The sequence below is a fragment of the Rosa chinensis genome, chromosome 7 (assembly GCF_002994745.2).
Source record: "Rosa chinensis cultivar Old Blush chromosome 7, RchiOBHm-V2, whole genome shotgun sequence".
Classification (NCBI taxonomy): domain Eukaryota; kingdom Viridiplantae; phylum Streptophyta; class Magnoliopsida; order Rosales; family Rosaceae; genus Rosa; species Rosa chinensis.
The window spans coordinates 11250683-11270147 of NC_037094.1; the positions used below are offsets into that span (position 1 = coordinate 11250683).

General features: G+C 37.7%; 3 protein-coding genes across 7 annotated transcripts; 2 read left to right on the plus strand and 1 right to left on the minus strand.

Moving 5' to 3' along the window:
- The first annotated feature begins 4328 nt into the window (after positions 1–4328).
- On the plus strand, positions 4329–9185 carry LOC112179779 (putative pentatricopeptide repeat-containing protein At1g64310). Of its 4 annotated transcripts, none has more exons than XR_002927890.2 (4): positions 4337–4676; positions 4791–6886; positions 7485–8375; positions 8482–9185. XR_002927890.2 is itself a non-coding variant. In XM_024318261.2 (3 exons), the coding sequence occupies exons 2-3, from the start codon at positions 5236–5238 to the stop codon at positions 7502–7504; spliced, it is 1671 nt and encodes a 556-aa protein (XP_024174029.1). In that variant the 5' UTR covers positions 4337–4676; positions 4791–5235; the 3' UTR covers positions 7505–9185. The 4 variants fall into 4 exon arrangements, 2 of the variants coding, with proteins under 2 accessions (XP_024174030.1, XP_024174029.1); XR_002927889.2 differs by having other exon boundaries at positions 8485–9185; XM_024318261.2 differs by having other exon boundaries at positions 7485–9185.
- LOC112177404 (disease resistance protein RPM1-like) lies at positions 7505–8514 on the minus strand. The gene is made up of 2 exons (XM_024315697.1): positions 7607–8514; positions 7505–7559 (listed from the first exon to the last, which is right to left on the minus strand). The coding sequence occupies exons 1-2, from the start codon at positions 8512–8514 to the stop codon at positions 7505–7507; spliced, it is 963 nt and encodes a 320-aa protein (XP_024171465.1).
- A 5687-nt stretch (positions 9186–14872) lies between the features above and the next one.
- Positions 14873–17102, plus strand: LOC112179719 (protein LATERAL ORGAN BOUNDARIES). Of its 2 annotated transcripts, none has more exons than XM_024318192.2 (2): positions 14873–15076; positions 16038–17102. In XM_024318192.2, the coding sequence occupies exon 2, from the start codon at positions 16067–16069 to the stop codon at positions 16646–16648; it is 582 nt and encodes a 193-aa protein (XP_024173960.1). In that variant the 5' UTR covers positions 14873–15076; positions 16038–16066; the 3' UTR covers positions 16649–17102. The 2 variants fall into 2 exon arrangements, with proteins under 2 accessions (XP_024173960.1, XP_040367770.1); XM_040511836.1 differs by having other exon boundaries at positions 16041–17102.
- The last annotated feature ends 2363 nt before the right edge of the window (positions 17103–19465 follow it).

The window sequence follows — 19465 nt, forward strand, 5'->3', positions numbered from 1 at the left end:
GTCCCCACCCTTGGTGACGTTGTGGCTAGGCCTACGGCTCTTGCCAGGAAGCGCGGGAGGCCTATAGGTTCGATGGATTCTCGCCCAAGAAAGAATGCGAGTTTGGCACAAAATAATCCATTAATCATCGATGTAAATAATCCATCTCATGAGAACATTCCGGATTATGCTAATGTCCAAGAGACATCATTGGGGGACGCTCCAATGTCAGAACCAACTCCAGAGAATAGAGAGATCTCCATAAATTACACTAGTGTACATGAGATGATGGATAGAAATTCTATGACAATTGATGATGCATTTGCATATCATGTTGCAAAAGGAATCATAGAATATGATGATATCGAACCTCGCTCTGTCGAAGAATGTCAACGAAGAGCGGATTGGCCTAAATGGAAAGATGCGATCCAGGCTGAATTGGATTCACTAACAAAGAGACAGGTATTTGGGCCTATAACGCAGACACCCCCAGATGTAAAACTTGTTGGCCATAAATGAGTTTTTGTTAGAAAGCGTAATGAGAAAAATGAGGTGGTAAGATATAAAGCCCGCCTTGTGGCACAAGGTTTCTCACAACGCCCTGAAATCGACTACAAGGAGACGTATTCTCCCGTAATGGACGTTATAACGTTCCGCTACCTTATCAGTTTGGTAGTTTCTTAAAAAACTTGACATGCAGCTTATGGATGTGGTTACAGCATATCTCTATGGGGATCTAGATTCAGAGATATATATGAAGGTTCCAGATGGACTTCAATTACCCAAATCAAGTGGCTCTAAACCACGGAGCGCGTTTTCAATAAGATTAAAACACTCACTATATGGATTAAAACAATCCGGACGGATGTGGTATAACCGTCTAAGTGACTACTTGATTGGGAAGGGATATATTAATAATGAAATATGCCCATGCGTGTTCATTAAAAGAACAAGTTCCGGATTTGTAATCGTAGCAGTTTATGTCGATGACATGAACCTAATTGGAACTCTAGATGAGTTAAAGGAAACGGCTAAATACTTGAAATCCGAATTTGAGATGAAAGATCTTGGGAAGACACGGTTTTGTCTCGGTTTAGAACTCGAGCACCGTAGTGATGGAATTTTGATCCATCAGTCTACATACACTCAGAAAATCCTAAGGCGCTTTAATGAAGATAAAACAAAGCCTGTGAGTACTCCCATGATTGGTCGTAGTCTTTAGGGCTGTCAATGGGTGGTGTCGGGTTGGGTTCGTGTCGGGTCAAGGTATTTGTCGTGTCGCAAGATACAAACTCAAACACAACCCATTTAATAATAGTGTCAAAAATTTAAACTCAAACCCAATTTATTTATTAAACGGGTTACCCATTTCCAACCCGCTTAACCCATTTAATAAATAGGTTGTGTCGTGTTTGATAAAATGACTCATTTAAGGATTAACAATGCGACCCATTTAACTAAAAAAATGCATAAATTGATTAAATTCACTAAAAACTCCACAAGACGAAGAATATAAATAATTATATATAATTCATAAATAATTAAATCCAATAATTATAAAGTAAAATATTTCAAATTGTCTAATCTTATGATTAAATACTCCCAACGTCTAAAATTTCAGGATGAAGTATAACATAATCGGGTTATACGGGTTCACTTCGTGTTGGTGGGTTGACCCGTGGCTGACCTATTTATTAAATGGGTCATGGCGGGTTGACCCATGGCTGACCCGCTTTTTAATCATGCGGGTTCAACCCGCTTTATTTCGTGCCGGTTTCGAGTCTTGTTATCGGGTCGTGTCGGAATTGACAGCTCTAGTAGTCTTGAGCCAGGAAAAGATCTGTTTCGTCCAAAGGATGAGGACGAAGAACCATTAGAGGCCGAAGTGACCTATTTAAGTGCAATAGCCACATTATTGTACTTAGCTCAATGCACAAGACCGGATATCTCATTCGCAATGAACTTGTTAGCTAGACATAGCTCTGCGCCAACACGCCGCCATTGGATTGGTGTAAAGACAATGTTTCGACACCTAAGAGGTACGATTGATATGGACCTATTTTATCCCTACAGAGAGAAGATGAATGAGGGAAGAATGGGATCGGACCCCACTAGGCATAGAGCCACCGTCCACCATGATAAAGTGGCCGGCCATATTGCCGCCAACGCCGCCACCACCACCAAGGGTGGCCGGCCTCACCCTATCCCCCTCCATCAAAACGACAATGATGTTTTGATGGGTTTTGCTGATGCAGGGTACCTCTCTGACCCTCACAAAGGTCGCTCCCAAACGGGTTATGTCTTTACCATGGGAAGCACTGCGATATCTTGGAGGTCTACAAAGCAGACCCTTGTTGCTACTTCCTCAAATCATGCAGAGATTATTGCTCTACATGAAGCCGTGCGTGAATGCATATGGCTAAGGTCTGTAATTAGACATATTCAAGGAAGTTGTGGTTTGAAGCCTACCACAGATGAACCTACATGCATTTATGAGGATAATGCAGCTTGTATTGAACAAATGAAGTTAGGTTTTATCAGGGGCGACAACACCAAGCATATATCGCCTAAGTTCTTCTATAATCAGCAACAACAATCACTTCTAAAGATTGAAGTGAATCAAATCCAATCAGTGGATAATTTAGCGGACTTATTCACTAAGTCGTTACCTAAATCCACCTTTGAGAAACATGTAAAGAGCATCGGATTGAGAAAGTTATCCGAACTCATTGTAGCAATCAAGGGGAGATATCGACATCAGGGGGAGTTATGATGTCTACATGTTTGATCTCGAAGAGTAGAGGACGTGTTGTACTATTTTTCTCCTCCTCGAGCGTATTTTTGTCGCAACGGATGAAACATCACCACCAAATTTGAGCGGCACAAGGGGGAGTGTTGAAGGAAATCAGCTATTAGTGTGCCTAATCAAACTAGGAGTAGTAATAGGAGAGAAGATTCTAGAATTCCTAATCCTACGCGGATTAGTATTCCTTGTAACATTAAAATATGTACTTGTAATCCTCCTATTCTCAATAATAATATACACAATTCTCTCTACATTCTCTCTCGAATCTATTTTACTTAAACATCTTTTTCTTTATACACCAAGGCTGTTTTCCTCGCCCATCTAGTTCCTATAATTCACTTTGGAGCTCAAAGGACCCACCAATGAGCGAAAATTGAATCATCTTAAGAAACCCGGACATTTTAACTATGATAATTTGATGCCTGTTTTTTTTTTTTTTTTGGGACATAATTTTCCACACGTTAATTAGCTATCTGCAAACTTAATTGGTTGTGAGAGCATTTTTTTTAAGAGGAACACAATGAAAAGTATGGCACTAAAAGTCTAAGGTTGAATTCAACCAAAGCAGGCAGAAGACAAACTCTTGTTCAGGTAGCCAAGTCTATAAATCTTTGCTTATTTCCCTTTCCTTCTACAACAAAGTTGAGGAGTTTTGAAGTTTTGTTTCTAGTTCCGACATCAATGGTGAACGGTTTTCCAGCAAAATCTGCAGTGATTGCAGCCCTACTAGTAGTGTTGCTTCTTATGGGGGGCTTTCCAGCAACTTCTGCACTAATTAAAGATGGTAATCATCTATGTACTGTAATAGTACCTTAATTCTTAGCATCGTTTTTTCTCCAAATTCAAACATAATATATAACAGTGTCCTTCATGGTACGAGTAGATCCACTTGGTTTACATATTGTTGCTATTGCTCAGTACTGATATGCATATTAATCATTTCATGGCATGAAATCAATTAGGTGGTAAGGGATATGATGGCACAACAAAAAGAACATTTTCAAGAAGAGAAGGTTGCTTTGGAACGGGGTGTCAAACTATGGACCTCTTTCATAGCAAAGGCAGCCAAATGTTGGGGCGGAGGTTGAGGAGCCTACAACCACCACCTCCACCCTCCAAAAGTCAAACTCATAGCCCAGCTCCACCTCCAGCACAGTAGCTAGCTCTTCTATTTTTGTTAGAATATTTCTTCCAGTGTACTTATTTTCTGTAACATTTTCCTTCAATGGATTAAAAGTACCATATTTATATCAATCACACTCCACTATTTGATTGCTTTTTTATAGTTACTACTCCCTCCCGGTTATAGTTTTAGAAAATTATCTGAACCTATAATTAGTATGATTTCATAAAATAAAATAAAAAATATATAAATAGTATGGTGCATGAGTGCATGACATAAATGATTGTAAGGATAAAATCCTTGTTACATATTTTTTTTTTTTATCAAAGATAATTCTAAGATATATATGATGATGCCATGCATGCTAGTTGCATCTACATGGGTTCCTTGTGGACAAGTTATCTGTAAAACTTGGTTGTGATTTGTGAAAGCATTTATTGAAGGGGAACATAATGAAAGGGACGGAACTAAAAGCTGAGGATTGAATTCATCATTTTGAAAATATCTAAACCACAGCAGTAGGCAAAAGCAAAACTCCTCTTCAGGCTACAGCAGCCATCCATGTATATATTGATATGCAAAGTCTATAAATCTAGCTTTGCTTCCCCATTCCTTCTTGTTTTCACACAGTGCGAGTTGAGGCATATTAAAGTTGCTTTTTCGCTGTCCAACGCCGATGATGAATGTTTTTTCCGGCAAAATCTGCGGTGATTGCAGCCCTACTAGTATTGTTGCTTCTTATGGGGGCATCTGCATTGAGGCCAGTTGGTAATACAACCTCTTTCATATGATGTTTATAATTAGATCAAATCCAATTATGTCAAAGGCCTAGCTTCAAAGGCTTATATGCAGTAATCTTTTCATGGCATGAAATTCAAATAGGGGGTGAGACATATGGCTCAAGAACAACATTTTCAAGGAGAGAAGGTTGCTTTGGAAATGGATGTCAAAGAATGTACATTTTTCATAACAAAGGCAGCCAAATGGTGGGCTTGAGTTTGAGGAAGCTGCAGCAATCTAGACTTCAGCCACCACCTGCGCCATCCAAAAATAAACCTCATATATGGTTTGTTCCCCCAGCTCCACCACCTCCACCACAATTAGCTCCCTAAAAAATGTGCTTATGTATTTATTGTAATATTTTCCTTTAGTGGAATAAAGAGACCCATTTATAAATCAATCATGCAATTTGCTTTTCAATAAGTACTACTCTTCGTATATCTTCTATTTTCACAACAATAATTATCACAACCCATGTCTCAAGTTTGTATCTTTGCCATAACCCATGTGTCAAATTGAATCTCCAAGCCTCTAACTTAGAGGTTCAATGTTGCTTCAGTTCCAATTGCTTCACCTGGACCTGTCCAAGGTTTACCAATCTTTATCAAGAACCAAACAATTGCATTCTTTGATTATCAAGACCCATCTTTCCCCTGACCCATTTTATGCAACTAGAATAGTAAGATTCTATGCAGTCAATGGTGACCTTCACTCTGCACGTAAGGTGTTCGATGAAAGTCCCAGCCGAAGTGTTTATCTTTGGAATTCCATTATTCGAGCCCACGCTCAAGCTCACAAATTTGACCATGCATTTTCTCTGTTTAATAGGATGGTTAGAAGTGAAACCAAACCTGATAACTTCACTTATGCTTGTCTTATACGTGCCTGCTCTGACAACTTTGATTTAGAAGGACTGAGACTTATGCATTGTGGAGTTACAGTTTCTGGATTGGGACTGGACTCAATTTGTAGCAGTGCACTTGTTACTGCTTATTCAAAACTGGGCCTTGTTGATGAAGCAAGTAGGGTGTTTCATGGGACACCGCAGCTGGACTTGGTAATGTGGAATTCTTTGATTTCGGGTTATGGAAATTTCGGGTTTTGGGATAAAGGGCTAGAATTGTTTAGTATGATGAGATGCATGAAGGTAGTGCCTGATGGATATACATTTGTCGGGTTGCTTTCGGGTTTAAAAGATTCGAGCTTGTTAAGTGTTGGCCAAGGAATACATGGTCTTTGTTTGAAAAGTAATTTGGATTCTAATGATCATGTATGTAGTGTACTTGTGAGCATGTATTCAAGATGCAGGTGTATGGACTCTGCACATAAAGTTTTTAGTGGTTTGTTTGAGCCAGATTTAGTTACTTGGTCTTCTTTGATAACTGGGTATTCTCACTCTGGAGATTATGAGAAGGCATTGTTCTTCTTCAGGTGTTTGAACATGGAAGGCAAGAAGGCAGATCCTATTTTGATTGCCAGTGTGTTGGCTGCTGCTTCTCAGATAGCAAATGTAGCGCCTGGTAGTGAGATACATGCTTATGTTCTTCGACGTGGACTTGAATCAGATGTCATGATTTCCTCTGCTCTCATAGCCATGTATTCAAAGTGTGGTTTCATGGGGATAGGGACTCGTGTTTTCAAGATCATGCCAGAGAAGAATATTGTTTCATACAATTCATTAATATTGGGTCTTGGTTTGCATGGACTTGCCGCTGAGGCGTTTAGAATGTTTAATGAGATACTGAGAAACGGATTAGTACCTGATGAATCTACTTTCTCTGCTCTCCTTTGTGCATGCTGTCATTCTGGCCTAGTCAAAGATGGCCGAGAAATTTTCAGAAAAATGAGAAAAGAGTTTGGCATTGAAGCAAGAGCAGAGCATTATGTTCATCTGGTGAAGCTTCTTGGGATGGAGGGTAGGTTGGAAGAGGCTTACAATCTGATCTTGTCCTTGCCAGAACCAGTGGACAGTGGCATTTGGGGAGCACTTTTATCTTGCTGTGATGCCTGTGGGGATTCTGAGCTGGCAGAAATTATAGCTCAAAAGCTCTTTGAAAGTAATTCTGAAAAAAGTGCTTATACAGTCATGCTTTCAAATATATATGCTGGTGATGGGAGGTGGGATGATTCAAAGAAGCTAAGGGATTACATTACAGAAAGACAATTGAGGAAGACGACTGGGGTTAGCTGGATTAAAGGTTGTTAGTCATATTTCTTTGTATTACTTTGACAATCTATCTTGTGGTAGGAACAAGAAGATCTTACTTTTTAACTATTTCTTTAAGATCATGAATTATGCTTCTTGCTTTAGCTTCTGGCTCTTTATGCAGCTCTTCTGGTGTTTCATAAAGAATGATAACTAAGTTGATGAATAGTTATAAGTTTGAATCTGATTGATGTGATACTGAGATTGAAGGTTAATAGGGAGTCGAACATAATATTAAGGGGCCATCTGGTTGAACTCGATGCATATTCAAAGTGGTTTGTGGCTACATTGATATATCAAAAAAACAAAAACAAAAAATGTGGGTAACAGCATCTATCTGGTTCCTCAAATGTTTATTTTACTGACATGGTTGCAATTTGAAAGCTTATAAAGGGTTAAATATTGCATATCTAATAAAGAACATAAACTCTGGTTACGAGATACAGTGAAAGACATATGTGGAGAAATTTATCCTTGCATCATGACTGTTCCTCCATGCCCAGTTTTCACATATTCTTGTACCATAGAGTTGGTAATGTATGATATCTCTGGAATGTGCTTAATTTTGTAATACTCCTCTCCACCATCAGGTTTCAGCCGTTCTGCATGATCATCCAGCAGAGGCAGCAAATGCAACTGCTTCAGTGTGGTGAGGGATTGCAGACCTTCAGGTAACATCCTCAACCGCAGACAACTGTGCAAGTGGAGGTACTTCAAGCTAGGTAGTGCTCCCTCTTCAAGTTCTGTCAACTCCTCAAGAACACGAGAAGCAATGATGAGAACCTCGAGCTTGGAAAACCCACCAGTACTACAGAACTCTTTCCCTATTTGCTTTGCATCATAAGCCTGCCAAAGGGTTAAGTTTTTCAAGTTGGGTAGGACTTGAAGTACCAATGATGGGTTCTCAGACAAATGGGAGAAGCCTAATCTTAAGTTTGTGAGCCTTTCCAAGGAACCAAACCAAGCAGGCGGCTTTTCTAGGATGCCTTTGAGGTGAAGCTTTTGAAGAAATGGTGGAGGTGAGAAGGACTCCAGGAGAATAAGTTGTCCCTGAGGGAATGTGTGTTTTGCTTCTAAACACAAGGAAAGAAGGCCTTGCATCTTCATAATGGAGGCAAATAGCTCAATGACATTCTCCTCGTCCACATCCATCACTCCTAGTCTTCTGAGCCCTGTCAGGTTACCTACTTCAGCTGCAGTGCCACCACCAGCGTGTATACCTGTCAGGGTCAGAAGATCTGTGAGTCTTCCTATTCCTGCCGGTAGCTTCATCCCAGAAATGCATTTGTTCTTGAACATCTTGAGGTGCCTCAACCTTACAAGATTTAGTATCTCAGCTGACAAGCCTGTTAAATCCCCACACCATCTAATATCCAAAGTTTGCAGGGCTTCTAATCTGCCTAGCCCCTCTGGAAGTTCATTTATATCCGTGCTTTTCAAGCCAAGAAACGTGAGGTGTATTAGGCTTCCCACTTCATCTGGTAACTTTTTGATTTTGGTATCTTGTAGCTCAAGCACTCTTAAAGTGTTCTCCCCATCAAATTGCAGCCAACTACCATCATGTTGAGATATATTTTGATTTGCTAGCAGGAACAAAGCAGTTAGTTGAAGATTGTTCATTTGGGATATGAGTTGTGTGATGTCTGAACAAATGAAAACCCCAAAGGCTGCAAATTTTCCTTCCTTCAGTTGGTCAAGACAGAACTTTTGAAGACGACAGGGGACCCTCAATTGAGTCCCTCTTGTCCGAGTGTATTCATCCTTTACTCAAAGCAGTCGCTGGTTGATCAATTCACATACATATTCTTCTGCTACATCCTCCATAGTCCTCCCTGTTTTTTCTTGTATCAATCTTTGGGCTACTAGTAACCGGATAAGTTTCCCTTTTGAAAGCTGGTAGCTCTCAGGGAAGATGGAACAGTACATTGCACAACTTTGAAGGTAATAAGGTAACTCTCTGTAACGTAATTGTAATGGACAAGGCGAAGAAGGAGAAGCTGATGTCTCACCTTTTTCACCGTTATGGCTGTCCTTGCTTTCTTCCATCTCTCCACTGGTATTTTGAACATATAGTTCTACAATCTCTCTTTGCATATATAGAAGAGAATGATAGCAATATATATAGGTTGTTAGACCTTATGTGTGATAGGATATCTTAAAGGGAAGCTCATAAATGAACTTGCCACCTTGTTTTCTTAATTAATTTCCAGCCTGTTGCGGTCTATTTCTGTTGGCCGGCAGCCTGTTGTGATGGATACTACAAAGCATATCGAAAACCAGTTTATTATGAAGAGTCAAACGGTGCTACTTGATGCAACTATGATGGTTAACAGATACATAAATATGTGTGATGGTTTTCCTGCCTAGACAGACAAAAACCTCCACATCTTCGTAGAATAAGATAAATATGTGTAATGATTTTCTTGCTTACACAGACAAAAACCTCCACATCTTCGTAGAACTAGTATGCTTTTGTCACTGCAGTAAAGGCCAATAGACTCACCTGCATTTCTCTTTCAGCTTCCCTTCTTCTGTCTTCAACCTCTCTCACCTTTTTCCCTGTTCTCTTGGATTACTGCTCCTAAAGAACTTGGGCTCATTGCCAAATAAAAAACATAGAAAAAGAAGAAGCACACGGGCCTCTGCCTCTTCAATGGAACACAAGGCCTAGCAAGTGGTTGTGTTAAAGCCCATAAACAATTTTGGGAGGAAGAACTGGTAGTGTTCATAATTTTTGTTTTTGTTTTTTTTTTAGAATAGTAACTGAGTTTTATAAATTAATCATACCCGTGCTTGTAGTCTGAGATAGTTGCCTGCTGCATTTTTTTGCCTGAAAGGTTTCTCTAAAAGGACTGTCTTGCCCTTGTTGCGGAATGCCCTATTAGACTGGTAAACTGTTCACAGTCACATAGATGATGAGTCATAGAAATTAGAATCTTGTCGATCATTTCATGAGGCAACATTCTCGATCAGCCTGCAAAACTTTCTGGAGGCTTTGCTTTAAGGGCTCTATAACCCATGTCGATCCTTGGGATTCAACTTGATCGGTCTCCCCTCAAAGTCATTGGTGAAGATGGCCATGTTAACTTAACACTAGACGGGCCCTTAAGATTCTTAAAGCCTCAGTCGAATAATTGAAATATGACATTTTATGAAATTCGTCTTTCGCACAACTTTTTTTTGGGTGGCTTGAATTTTGTAATCGTGTTATTAGTTAAAAAGTTTTTATACTAGAATAATGCTCTGGTTGGTCAAACCTAGCCACCTAGCCATCTCGTGCTAATTGGTACTTATTAATACATGTATTTTGTAGAGACTCCTGATATTATTTCGGAACGTTCTATAGGTGCTTATTGTAATAAGGGGTTTAGGCTCAACGTCCCCTCTTTGTATTCAGTTTCATTAATCAAGGCTTGAAGGTAGCCGTACAAGCCATTTATTCTAAAAAAACAAAAAACAAAAAAATTAAACTAAACTAGGTATGTAGTGTTTGATAAAAAATAAAATAAAATAAAACTAGGTATGTAGTGCAAGTGACTAAAACGGCTTTCTAACCTTTGGACAAACTCACAATTGCATGAAATGTTTTATAAATAATGCACACACACATACACACAAAAGTACACAAAAGAGGTACCCGCGGATCGATGATCTAAAACGATGACCTCACTTTGCAACCCTAAGTGATACAATGATATTGTATACTTTTTTCTCTTATACATAATATATATGGGATTGCTTAGTATCATTTGGTCTAGTGATATAAGTCTTCTCTTTGTAAGTAAGAGATCGTGAGTTGGACTAAAAATAGACTAGTTGTATATATACAGGGCCCTTCTAGTGACGGATTTTTTTTTTTTTTTGCCATTTTAAGAGATAGCTTATTAGACTCACTTTTCGACCGCATATCCACATCTCAACCGTTTAAATATTAGGTCTATATGAGTGAATCACCTCTGCAAATTTTCACCCAAATTGATAAAAGTTAAGGCATTCATAATTGCGATTTACAATTTATAAACATGAATTATTCAGGTTGGACAGATTCATTTTGTCCATTGATTTAATCTAGTTCAATATCTTAACGATCATCAATAGTTGAAAATTTGCATAAGTGGTCTATACATTAGGATCTAAAAACTGAACGGTCAAAATGTCGAAATGCTATCGTAAAGTGGGTCCCACAAGGGATCCCTTAAAATTACAAAAAAAAAGTTATATATATGGGACTATATTAATTAGGGACATTTTGTTTTGAAAAAAAAAATATTCTTCCTTGCCAGAGTTCAACAAGTAGTGCAATAATAATATATCCCTAACGTCGCTTAGAAAAAAGTCGTATACTGGTTGATGAGTGGCGATGTACACCAAAAATGTCTTAGGCGTCAAAGCTTGTCAAGTTAGTGGCACTGATTTAGGGTTGGATATGTGTAGGGGTTGTTTAATTTCTGCATTTTCTTTTTTAGTTTGTTTGTTTTGTTATTTGTTCTTCTGCTTATGCAGTCTGATTGGCTGGTCTGTGCAGTCTGTATTGTGCTTGATTTTGTACTATGAGTGGGTATTGCAGCCCTTTAGTTTGACGCAGTGATGTCGTAATATATTGAAACCTGATTCATTTCCTCTAAAAAAAAAAGATTTGATACAATAAACTCCCTTTTTAGTGATGTGCTCACTTATGAAGGACTATATAAACTCTCAAATGTTAAAAACTATGAAAAATGAAACTCAGGTACTCTTACTACATCCTCTCAATTAAAAAAAGTGGTTTCCTCAACCAACAATCTCAGCATTTTCTTCTTGCCTTTTGATATTTGGACGAGGCTTATCAGCTTTTAGTTTGAAACTTGATTCTTCGGCTTAACTTTGTTTCTGCCACCATTTGGTCTCCCTTCTTTTTCTTGGCCGACGAGACAGTCAACCTTCCCATTATCATTGGGAATAGCCGGAAGCACGAACCAGGATGATCATTTGGTATATTTTTTTTCAAAATTTCGGATGGGAAGCCGGGAAGTTTGGAATAGTACTGTCGACATTTCTAAATATCATCATGATAGAAGACTTGTATGATTTTTTTCCTTCCATGAACCAAACTTCAAGAAATCTCGATCATTCCCTTGAAAACTTTTAAAGAGTTCATGAACAGTCACGAAAACAGTGTTTTTCCTATCTTAAAAGAAGCATGCATAGTGTTTTATCCTAATATTTCTACAACAACCAATGATCAAACAAATTTGCTGGTCAATAAATCAAAGTCGTCATTAATCATTATGGTTCTATTATTTTAACCCTAATTCCAATAATTAAACACACACACACGTAAAAAAAAAAAAAATTCAAGTTAGCCAGTTTAGTTAGACCTCCCCCATTGGTCCCATAAGCCACATGGTTGTGCAATTTGAAACCAGCGAGAACGGTGTACGTAGTCTCTCTTTTTGATAGGAGGCTTAAGAAAAAAGTGATACTTAGTTTAGGAATACCATTGAAAACAAAAATAAGAGACATACATACATCAGAAATTGAAAATTGAAACCCTAGCCTTATCTTAGATCGAAGAAGGAAGAATGGTTGGGAGGTGATGGGGACTAAGAACAAGAATAGTACGAAAGACATAAGTCACTCTCAAGGCCCCGCCAACTGGGAGGGCTACAACCTCTCCCTACGACTCTTTCTCCTTTCTAGCTTACCCCTCAAAAGTTTATTTGGAAATAGTTTTGCAATTTATGTGTATACATATATTTCATGCACATAGCTCGCAGTTATATATGTACACATCTGTTCTACAATGGACATCCCACATCCACAACCACTATATAATGGAATTATCAGACTCATCTAAACCAGTTTGAGTCATCTGGTTATCGTACGTCAATATCATTTAAATAAGTTGTGTATCAAATTTTATTTATTTTTACACTTTAATAATCAATCAGTTTATAATTTGATTTAAAAACTTTAAAGAAATGATTTGGGTATCAATTATAAAGAATGAACGATTTGAATCATTAAATTACATTATATCAAAATAGGAGATCGAGAGTATGTCTACGCATACTTTATAGAACTTTATCCAAATATTAAAATCTTTAAGAAAAACAAAACCCTCTCTAGCTAGCTAGGAGAATATGGTGTATTAGACTTTTTACCATACGTACAGATGCAGGACCAAGGCAGGAAAGCAGTAAGATTTGCTTATTTTGGTAAGGTTTTGGTATTCACTAATCACTAACTCCAATATTCTATGGCTAACAATCAGCTAGCTAGAAGAGTCTTTATTATAAAGCCGTTATATCAAACTTTTAACACTATATGATGATTAAGACTAAGCTCGAGAAGTGAGTGATAGCGCTGTCTTTTTTTTTTTTTGGTAATAAGTGATAGCGCTGTCTAGGAGACATATATAGCTCAACTTAATCTCTGGCCGGTTTTCTATATATATTGTACGGTATCACTATCATGTGGTCATGTCCAGTGTCACAACTCAAATTCGATCGACCTGTGAAAGCATCCCTAGCCTGCAAACCTTCAACTTCAACCTTAGATCGATCATTGATCGAGCTATAAATCATTGAGGTATTATGTCAACATTATATACACTGTACACGTATGTATATGGAGTTGATATGTCTCATTAACCCGTTGTGGATTGGCAATTATATGTGATTAATAAGCATAATAATCAATTTATTATCTTACGTTTCACATTAGTGTTAATTTGCTATTATAGATTTTTAAAATTAGGATATATGCTAGTTTTTCTCAAATATTAATTTTGGACGGATGGAAAGAAGTTAATTTGATAAATAAAACTGATAATTTTGAAACTTAAGATTGCAAGTTGGCCATTTTATTAATTAAAAGTTTATTAGCGTTTAAACTTGGTTAAGAAATGAAAAGTAAAGCCAAGGGTGATTACTATGATGGATGTTGTGATATGACTTGGATAGGATTGAGGGAGATGTGATACTCAACCAACACCCATATATATTTACTGGCAGTACCGACCTTTTTGCTTACAAAAACCATTTTGTCGGACTCCATTATTGTACGGTTTGTAACTTTCTGATATTAAAACCATGTCTGTATTCAACTATATATATACCGGCCAGTAAATATTTGAATATCATGATGAATTTTCCTTAAAATTTCCTTAATAATGTACATATACATATATGCAGTTATACAATCATGTTTTAGGTCACTCTTAATAAAGACATACATTTATATAATATCTTGGAAATCAATTAACTATTCAACTATTATTATTTTATTGATAACTATTTACTCATTGAAATCCATCACTATATATGTTGGTCTCTACTTATCTGATTACTGTCTATATGTTTCGATTTCTTTTCGCATGTATAGTTTCATTTTTAGTTTATGAATCAATTTAGTGTATTAGGGATACTTCAAACACTGATTTTTGGAAATTACAGTGATAACCAGAAAACAAATTATGATAAAGACTTGAGGAGTAAAATTAGTATGCCCATAGTATATAAACCTTTGGTATTTTTCCATGTAACAACTGAACCATATGTATTATGCTTCTTTTTCTATATATCCTCATCTTGTTTAAGAAGTATAGACAATTTTACTGCATATTGCAACTTGCACAAAGGTCCATTTGCTCAGTATATGGTATAGCTAGCTTTTACAAAGACATATGGCAATGTTTTACTTTTTGCATATTGTGTATATAAGGTGTCTGATGTCTGAATACATGAGATAAAAAGATATAGGGTGGGATGAGGAAAGGAAGAGACACACATCCTTAACTATACTGAAATTATTATTAGATGCAGGGTCATAGTCATTCTTTCTTAGTGTACCCTGCCATTTAATTTATTACTTTGTCTTTTGCCGTCACTCATTTCATTCTCCATCCACTAAATACTCTTCGCCTTACTCCTCTCCCCCCATTACCTTTTTGTCACTGAATTTGCAGGGTTCTGATCTCTCTCTCTCCCCCCCCCCCCCCCCCCCCCCCTTCCTCTCACTCTTCGATCTCTTTTATCTCTTCTCCCTACAATTAGGGTTTCCTCTTGAATCTCTGTTGTCTTCCTTTCATTGGCTAATTTAAGGCTAGTGCATAACTCTTGGAAGGACAAATTTAAGAACAGCTGCTTACTAGCTCTTAAGTACTTGCAAGAGCTCCTCCACAGCTAGAGAAATAACAAAGGTATACATAATTTTCCTTGTCTAATATTCATTTCATTTCATCACAGAAACATAGATCCCAAACACAGGTAATTAAACAAATATGTGTAGCTTATCTTTCTATCTTCCTTTTTCTCTTTCCCTTCAATTTTTGTCGAAAGGGGGAAGCAAAAGGCTTAAAAGATCATATATACTAGATCGATCTCTTGGGTTTAGAGCTTGAACTGCTTTTTCATGTTATTGGACCTTTAACAGATTAAGATGTGTAAACTGTGGGTGAGTTGCACAAGTGAGATCCCAGCTTAACTGATTTGGAGATGATCGATCATATATAGTTATATTATTTCTATAATTGCTATCTTCTCATGCATTTTTCATGACTTCTTCTAACTAATTATTTGCTGAGTGAGCGTGGTGGGTGAAAGAGAGAAATAGAAAGAGATTGGATAAAATTAAGACAAGACAAAATTGAAAACCAAAATTAAGGAAACATGCAAAAGACCAAATTAAGAGTGATCCGGCCACATGTAAGAACTATGTAAGTTATATTCTCTTTAGAAAATTGAGAGCAATAATGAAGTTAAGCCAAAAAAATTTAGATTCAAGCGCTCATATGCATGGATTATGAATTATTGGGGGGTTTTGATGGGATGGAAATTGCAAAATCAGTGTTTCTCTTTTTTTGGATGAATCAGTGCTTGTAAATCAGTGTTTCTCCTCCTCCAAGAAATGAAATATGTTGAAATGAAAGAGGAGAAACTTCCAACAAATTCATGTTGCAATGTACACAAAAATATATATAGTTGCAGCATGATTATAGGGCTTTTGCTTAACCAAATGTTCACAGAAAAAAAGAGAAACGAGAGAAAGATTTTTCAATTAAAGATATCATAGTTTATTCTTTAGGGAAAAAAAAAGTATATATGGCTTCTCTTACTTTGAGCTTAGGAAGTAACCATAACAAAAGGCATTTGATCTTGTAGTAGTGAGCTTGTTTAGATAGCAGTGGATTATGGCTTCTTCATCCAGTTCCTCCTACAACTCACCTTGTGCCGCCTGCAAGTTCTTGAGGCGTAAATGCATGCCCGGCTGCATCTTCGCCCCTTACTTCCCACCGGAGGAGCCCCAAAAGTTTGCCAACGTCCACAAGATCTTCGGCGCCAGCAACGTCACCAAGCTTCTCAATGACCTTCTCCCCCACCAGCGGGAGGACGCCGTCAACTCCCTAGCCTATGAGGCCGAGGCACGCGTCAGGGACCCGGTCTACGGCTGCGTGGGAGCCATTTCCTTCCTCCAGAGACAGGTCCAGAGGCTCCAAAAGGAACTCGACACTGCCAATGCCGATCTCATCCGCTATGCGTGCAATGAAATCATAGCGACCCCGGGGGTGAACCCTGTAGTTCAACAACAAATTGCTCCTCGGAGCAGGTCTATTGATCATCATCAGTTTTATCAGCAAGGCAGTGCTGCAATTCCTCCTCCTGCAGCTAATTTCCAGGTTCCTTATAATCTTCCATGGAATGTTGATCTTCAAAACCGTACTTCTGGAGATCACATAAATGAAGGAGGAGGATGTGGAGAGGGAAGAATGTGATGATCAAGCTGAGATTGAGGGATTTAAGGGGCAGAGAGGCTCTCACATGCATTCACAATTCACAAAAGGTAAATAAGTAAACCCAAATTGAGTAGGGTTTCTCTATTAGTATGTGTTCAGTAAGTTGTACTCATCGTGTCTATTGCTAGCCTCACGTGTAGTACTAATACTACTCTTCTAGCCAGACGATGATCGCTTTCATAAGCTTTTCATGGGTTCAGTGCCAAATAATTCTTCTCTAAACTTCAAAAATTTATAGGTATTTTATGTCACTGTGTTACAGCATGGGATTTGGGACCTAAATAAGGCTTAGAGTTTGGCTACTAGATCTCTTATTCTCTAGTTAATTATATTAATTATTGCAACTCTGAAGGGCATGCGCATGCTGCTTATATGGGGTTGACATTCTCTGTCAGTGATTTGTTTATCTTGGAGAACAATTGAGGTTTTTGTTTAATTGTATGAAAATTAATTAATTGTTAATTTATTTGAGCATGATAATTAAAGAGGATTCTTGAGCCTAAGTATAGGCCTTACATATATGTTCGATCTCTTTTAACCCTATATATTCTCACCACACTATTATTTCTGCTTTAATTGTGTTGCTCAGTTGAGGACCACTTTACATGCATGTTCAATTTAAGAAATAATTTGAGCTGATAGCTACCTGATTGTTGATAGCCGAGAGTTTTGATCTGATCACTATATATAAATTATCCTAGGTAATCATGCTCCTACGTCTATATATTCCATTATTTCATCACACAAGCTCTAGAGACTTTAAATCTACTGGTTTCAAGTCTGATATGTTTTTTTACCTGGGAGAGACTTAAAGTTCAAAATTCCCATAAAATAACGAAACAAATCTATTTTGCACAGTATATATCCTTTTCAATCGGAAAATGTCATTCTCATTAATTGTCATCTTGCTTTTCTCTAATTTTTTTTTTCTCTAAATATTGAGAGTAACAATGGCCTTAATTTAATTCATCTTTTTTCAAATCCAAAAATTCGTTATGAGCAACTTATCCAAATGATATGATACAATATTGACACGCTAAAACTATTGGAAAATTGTAGGTAACAGAAGGAACAACAGTGTGTTTCAACCTTTTGTGCTTGCATATTCTAACTCGTTTGAATTCTAGTGTTTACCTGTTACTTCATAGTGTGAATCTGTTGCTTTCACAATTCCGTAGTGTGAATATGTGTTGCTTTCAAATTGGTATGGACCCTGTAATCTCTCGTGCTTTCAGTTTCAGAGTTGAGTTATTTTTCTTGTGAAACATAGCTCTCCACCTCCCATTTTAATTCCATATATAGTCGGAGATATATATATATATATATATCTGACCGCTACCCGGAAACAGTAGTATTGGATTTAATGTACTACAGTAGTTCTCCCCTTCATTGGATCCCACACCTAAAACAATGAAGTCGAGTACGAACCCCAAAAAATTCACCAGACAAAACAGTGAGACCCAGATTATGTAAGAGTCTCAGGTCAAAACACTGATATATATACTTACTCTCTCACACATATAATAGTTAAATTATTAGGCTCATGTTAATGCTTAATTTTTAACATAAAAAAGGCCCCAGAGACCTTATAATTAACCAGCAGATAAGCATGTGGGATAAACCCTAGATTTTTGTTCAATTAATGAACACAGAAGAAATTAGGGTTAGGGTTTTTACAAATATTCCTAAACGAACAACGGAACAAGTATAATTCCTCTGAAGTTAGTGTGCAGCACATAAATCTCTAGTTTCCTCCTAAACCCTAAACTTCTGCAAAATAAACAGTGACTTTTAGGGTTAAACAAAAGCATAAGGATATGATTAGATTCTGTCTGAGAGAGCGAGGTGACTTTGATTTGAATTTCCTTTGCTTCGACTGTCTAATCCTGTTCAAACAGTTTATGCAAGTTTTCACAATCTGTTCATCTTGAAATAAAAAACAAGCACACCATCTTTTTCTGTTTCTCATCCCTACACTTTTGTCAGTCCTCTCCAAAGCTTTTACACCCATAGAAATCAAGAAAAGAAAGTAATAAGAACTCTCAGTCTCTCTCTCTTTCTTTCTTTAAAGCTCGCTCACACATGTGACATGTACGTTCACACGAACACAATTGAAACAGATGGATTGATGTGCTTTTGGGTTTGGTCTGGGTCAGCAGAGAACCAGTAATTGTTTTCAGCATCAGCAGCTACAGCAAAGAACCAAAAAAAGAGAGTCACGTCCATCTCTCACACTCAGCTAGCGACCTTCCTCGAGATCACCAAAATCTTAAGCCAACCTGCTCGATCACCCTTTTTCTTCCTTGGAATTTTTGGTGAACCAAATCCGATCTTCTGTCTGCTATTCTGCTGATCTGATCTGATCGATCTCAATAATTTCCATGTCATATCTTCATGTTCTTGGTGTCGTAGTAGTAGTATTTTGTCAAATTATCGAACTGTGGGTTGAGGAGGGCCCTCAACTCTGTACAGTGGACCTGAACAAGTATGGCTTTCTGATCAGTGAAGTAGTCTTCGTTTTATTTTCTGTTTTCGTGCTTTTGGCTTCGTCATAATGGCAATGTTCAGAATCCATCCATCAACCACACATCAATCTTCGAAGACGTGGAAAACAAGAAAAGCTGGAGCTTCTTTGTGCTTTTGCTGCTGCCGGTGGTTGTGGTGGTGGTGAAATAGGAGAGGATTTGAGTGTTGCAGAGGGCCGGGGTTTGTACTCTGCAATTTATCTATTAGTTTACTGCAAAGGACAAACAAGACAACAGGACGTGGGGGGTTCTATTTATTTTTCTGCGGCCC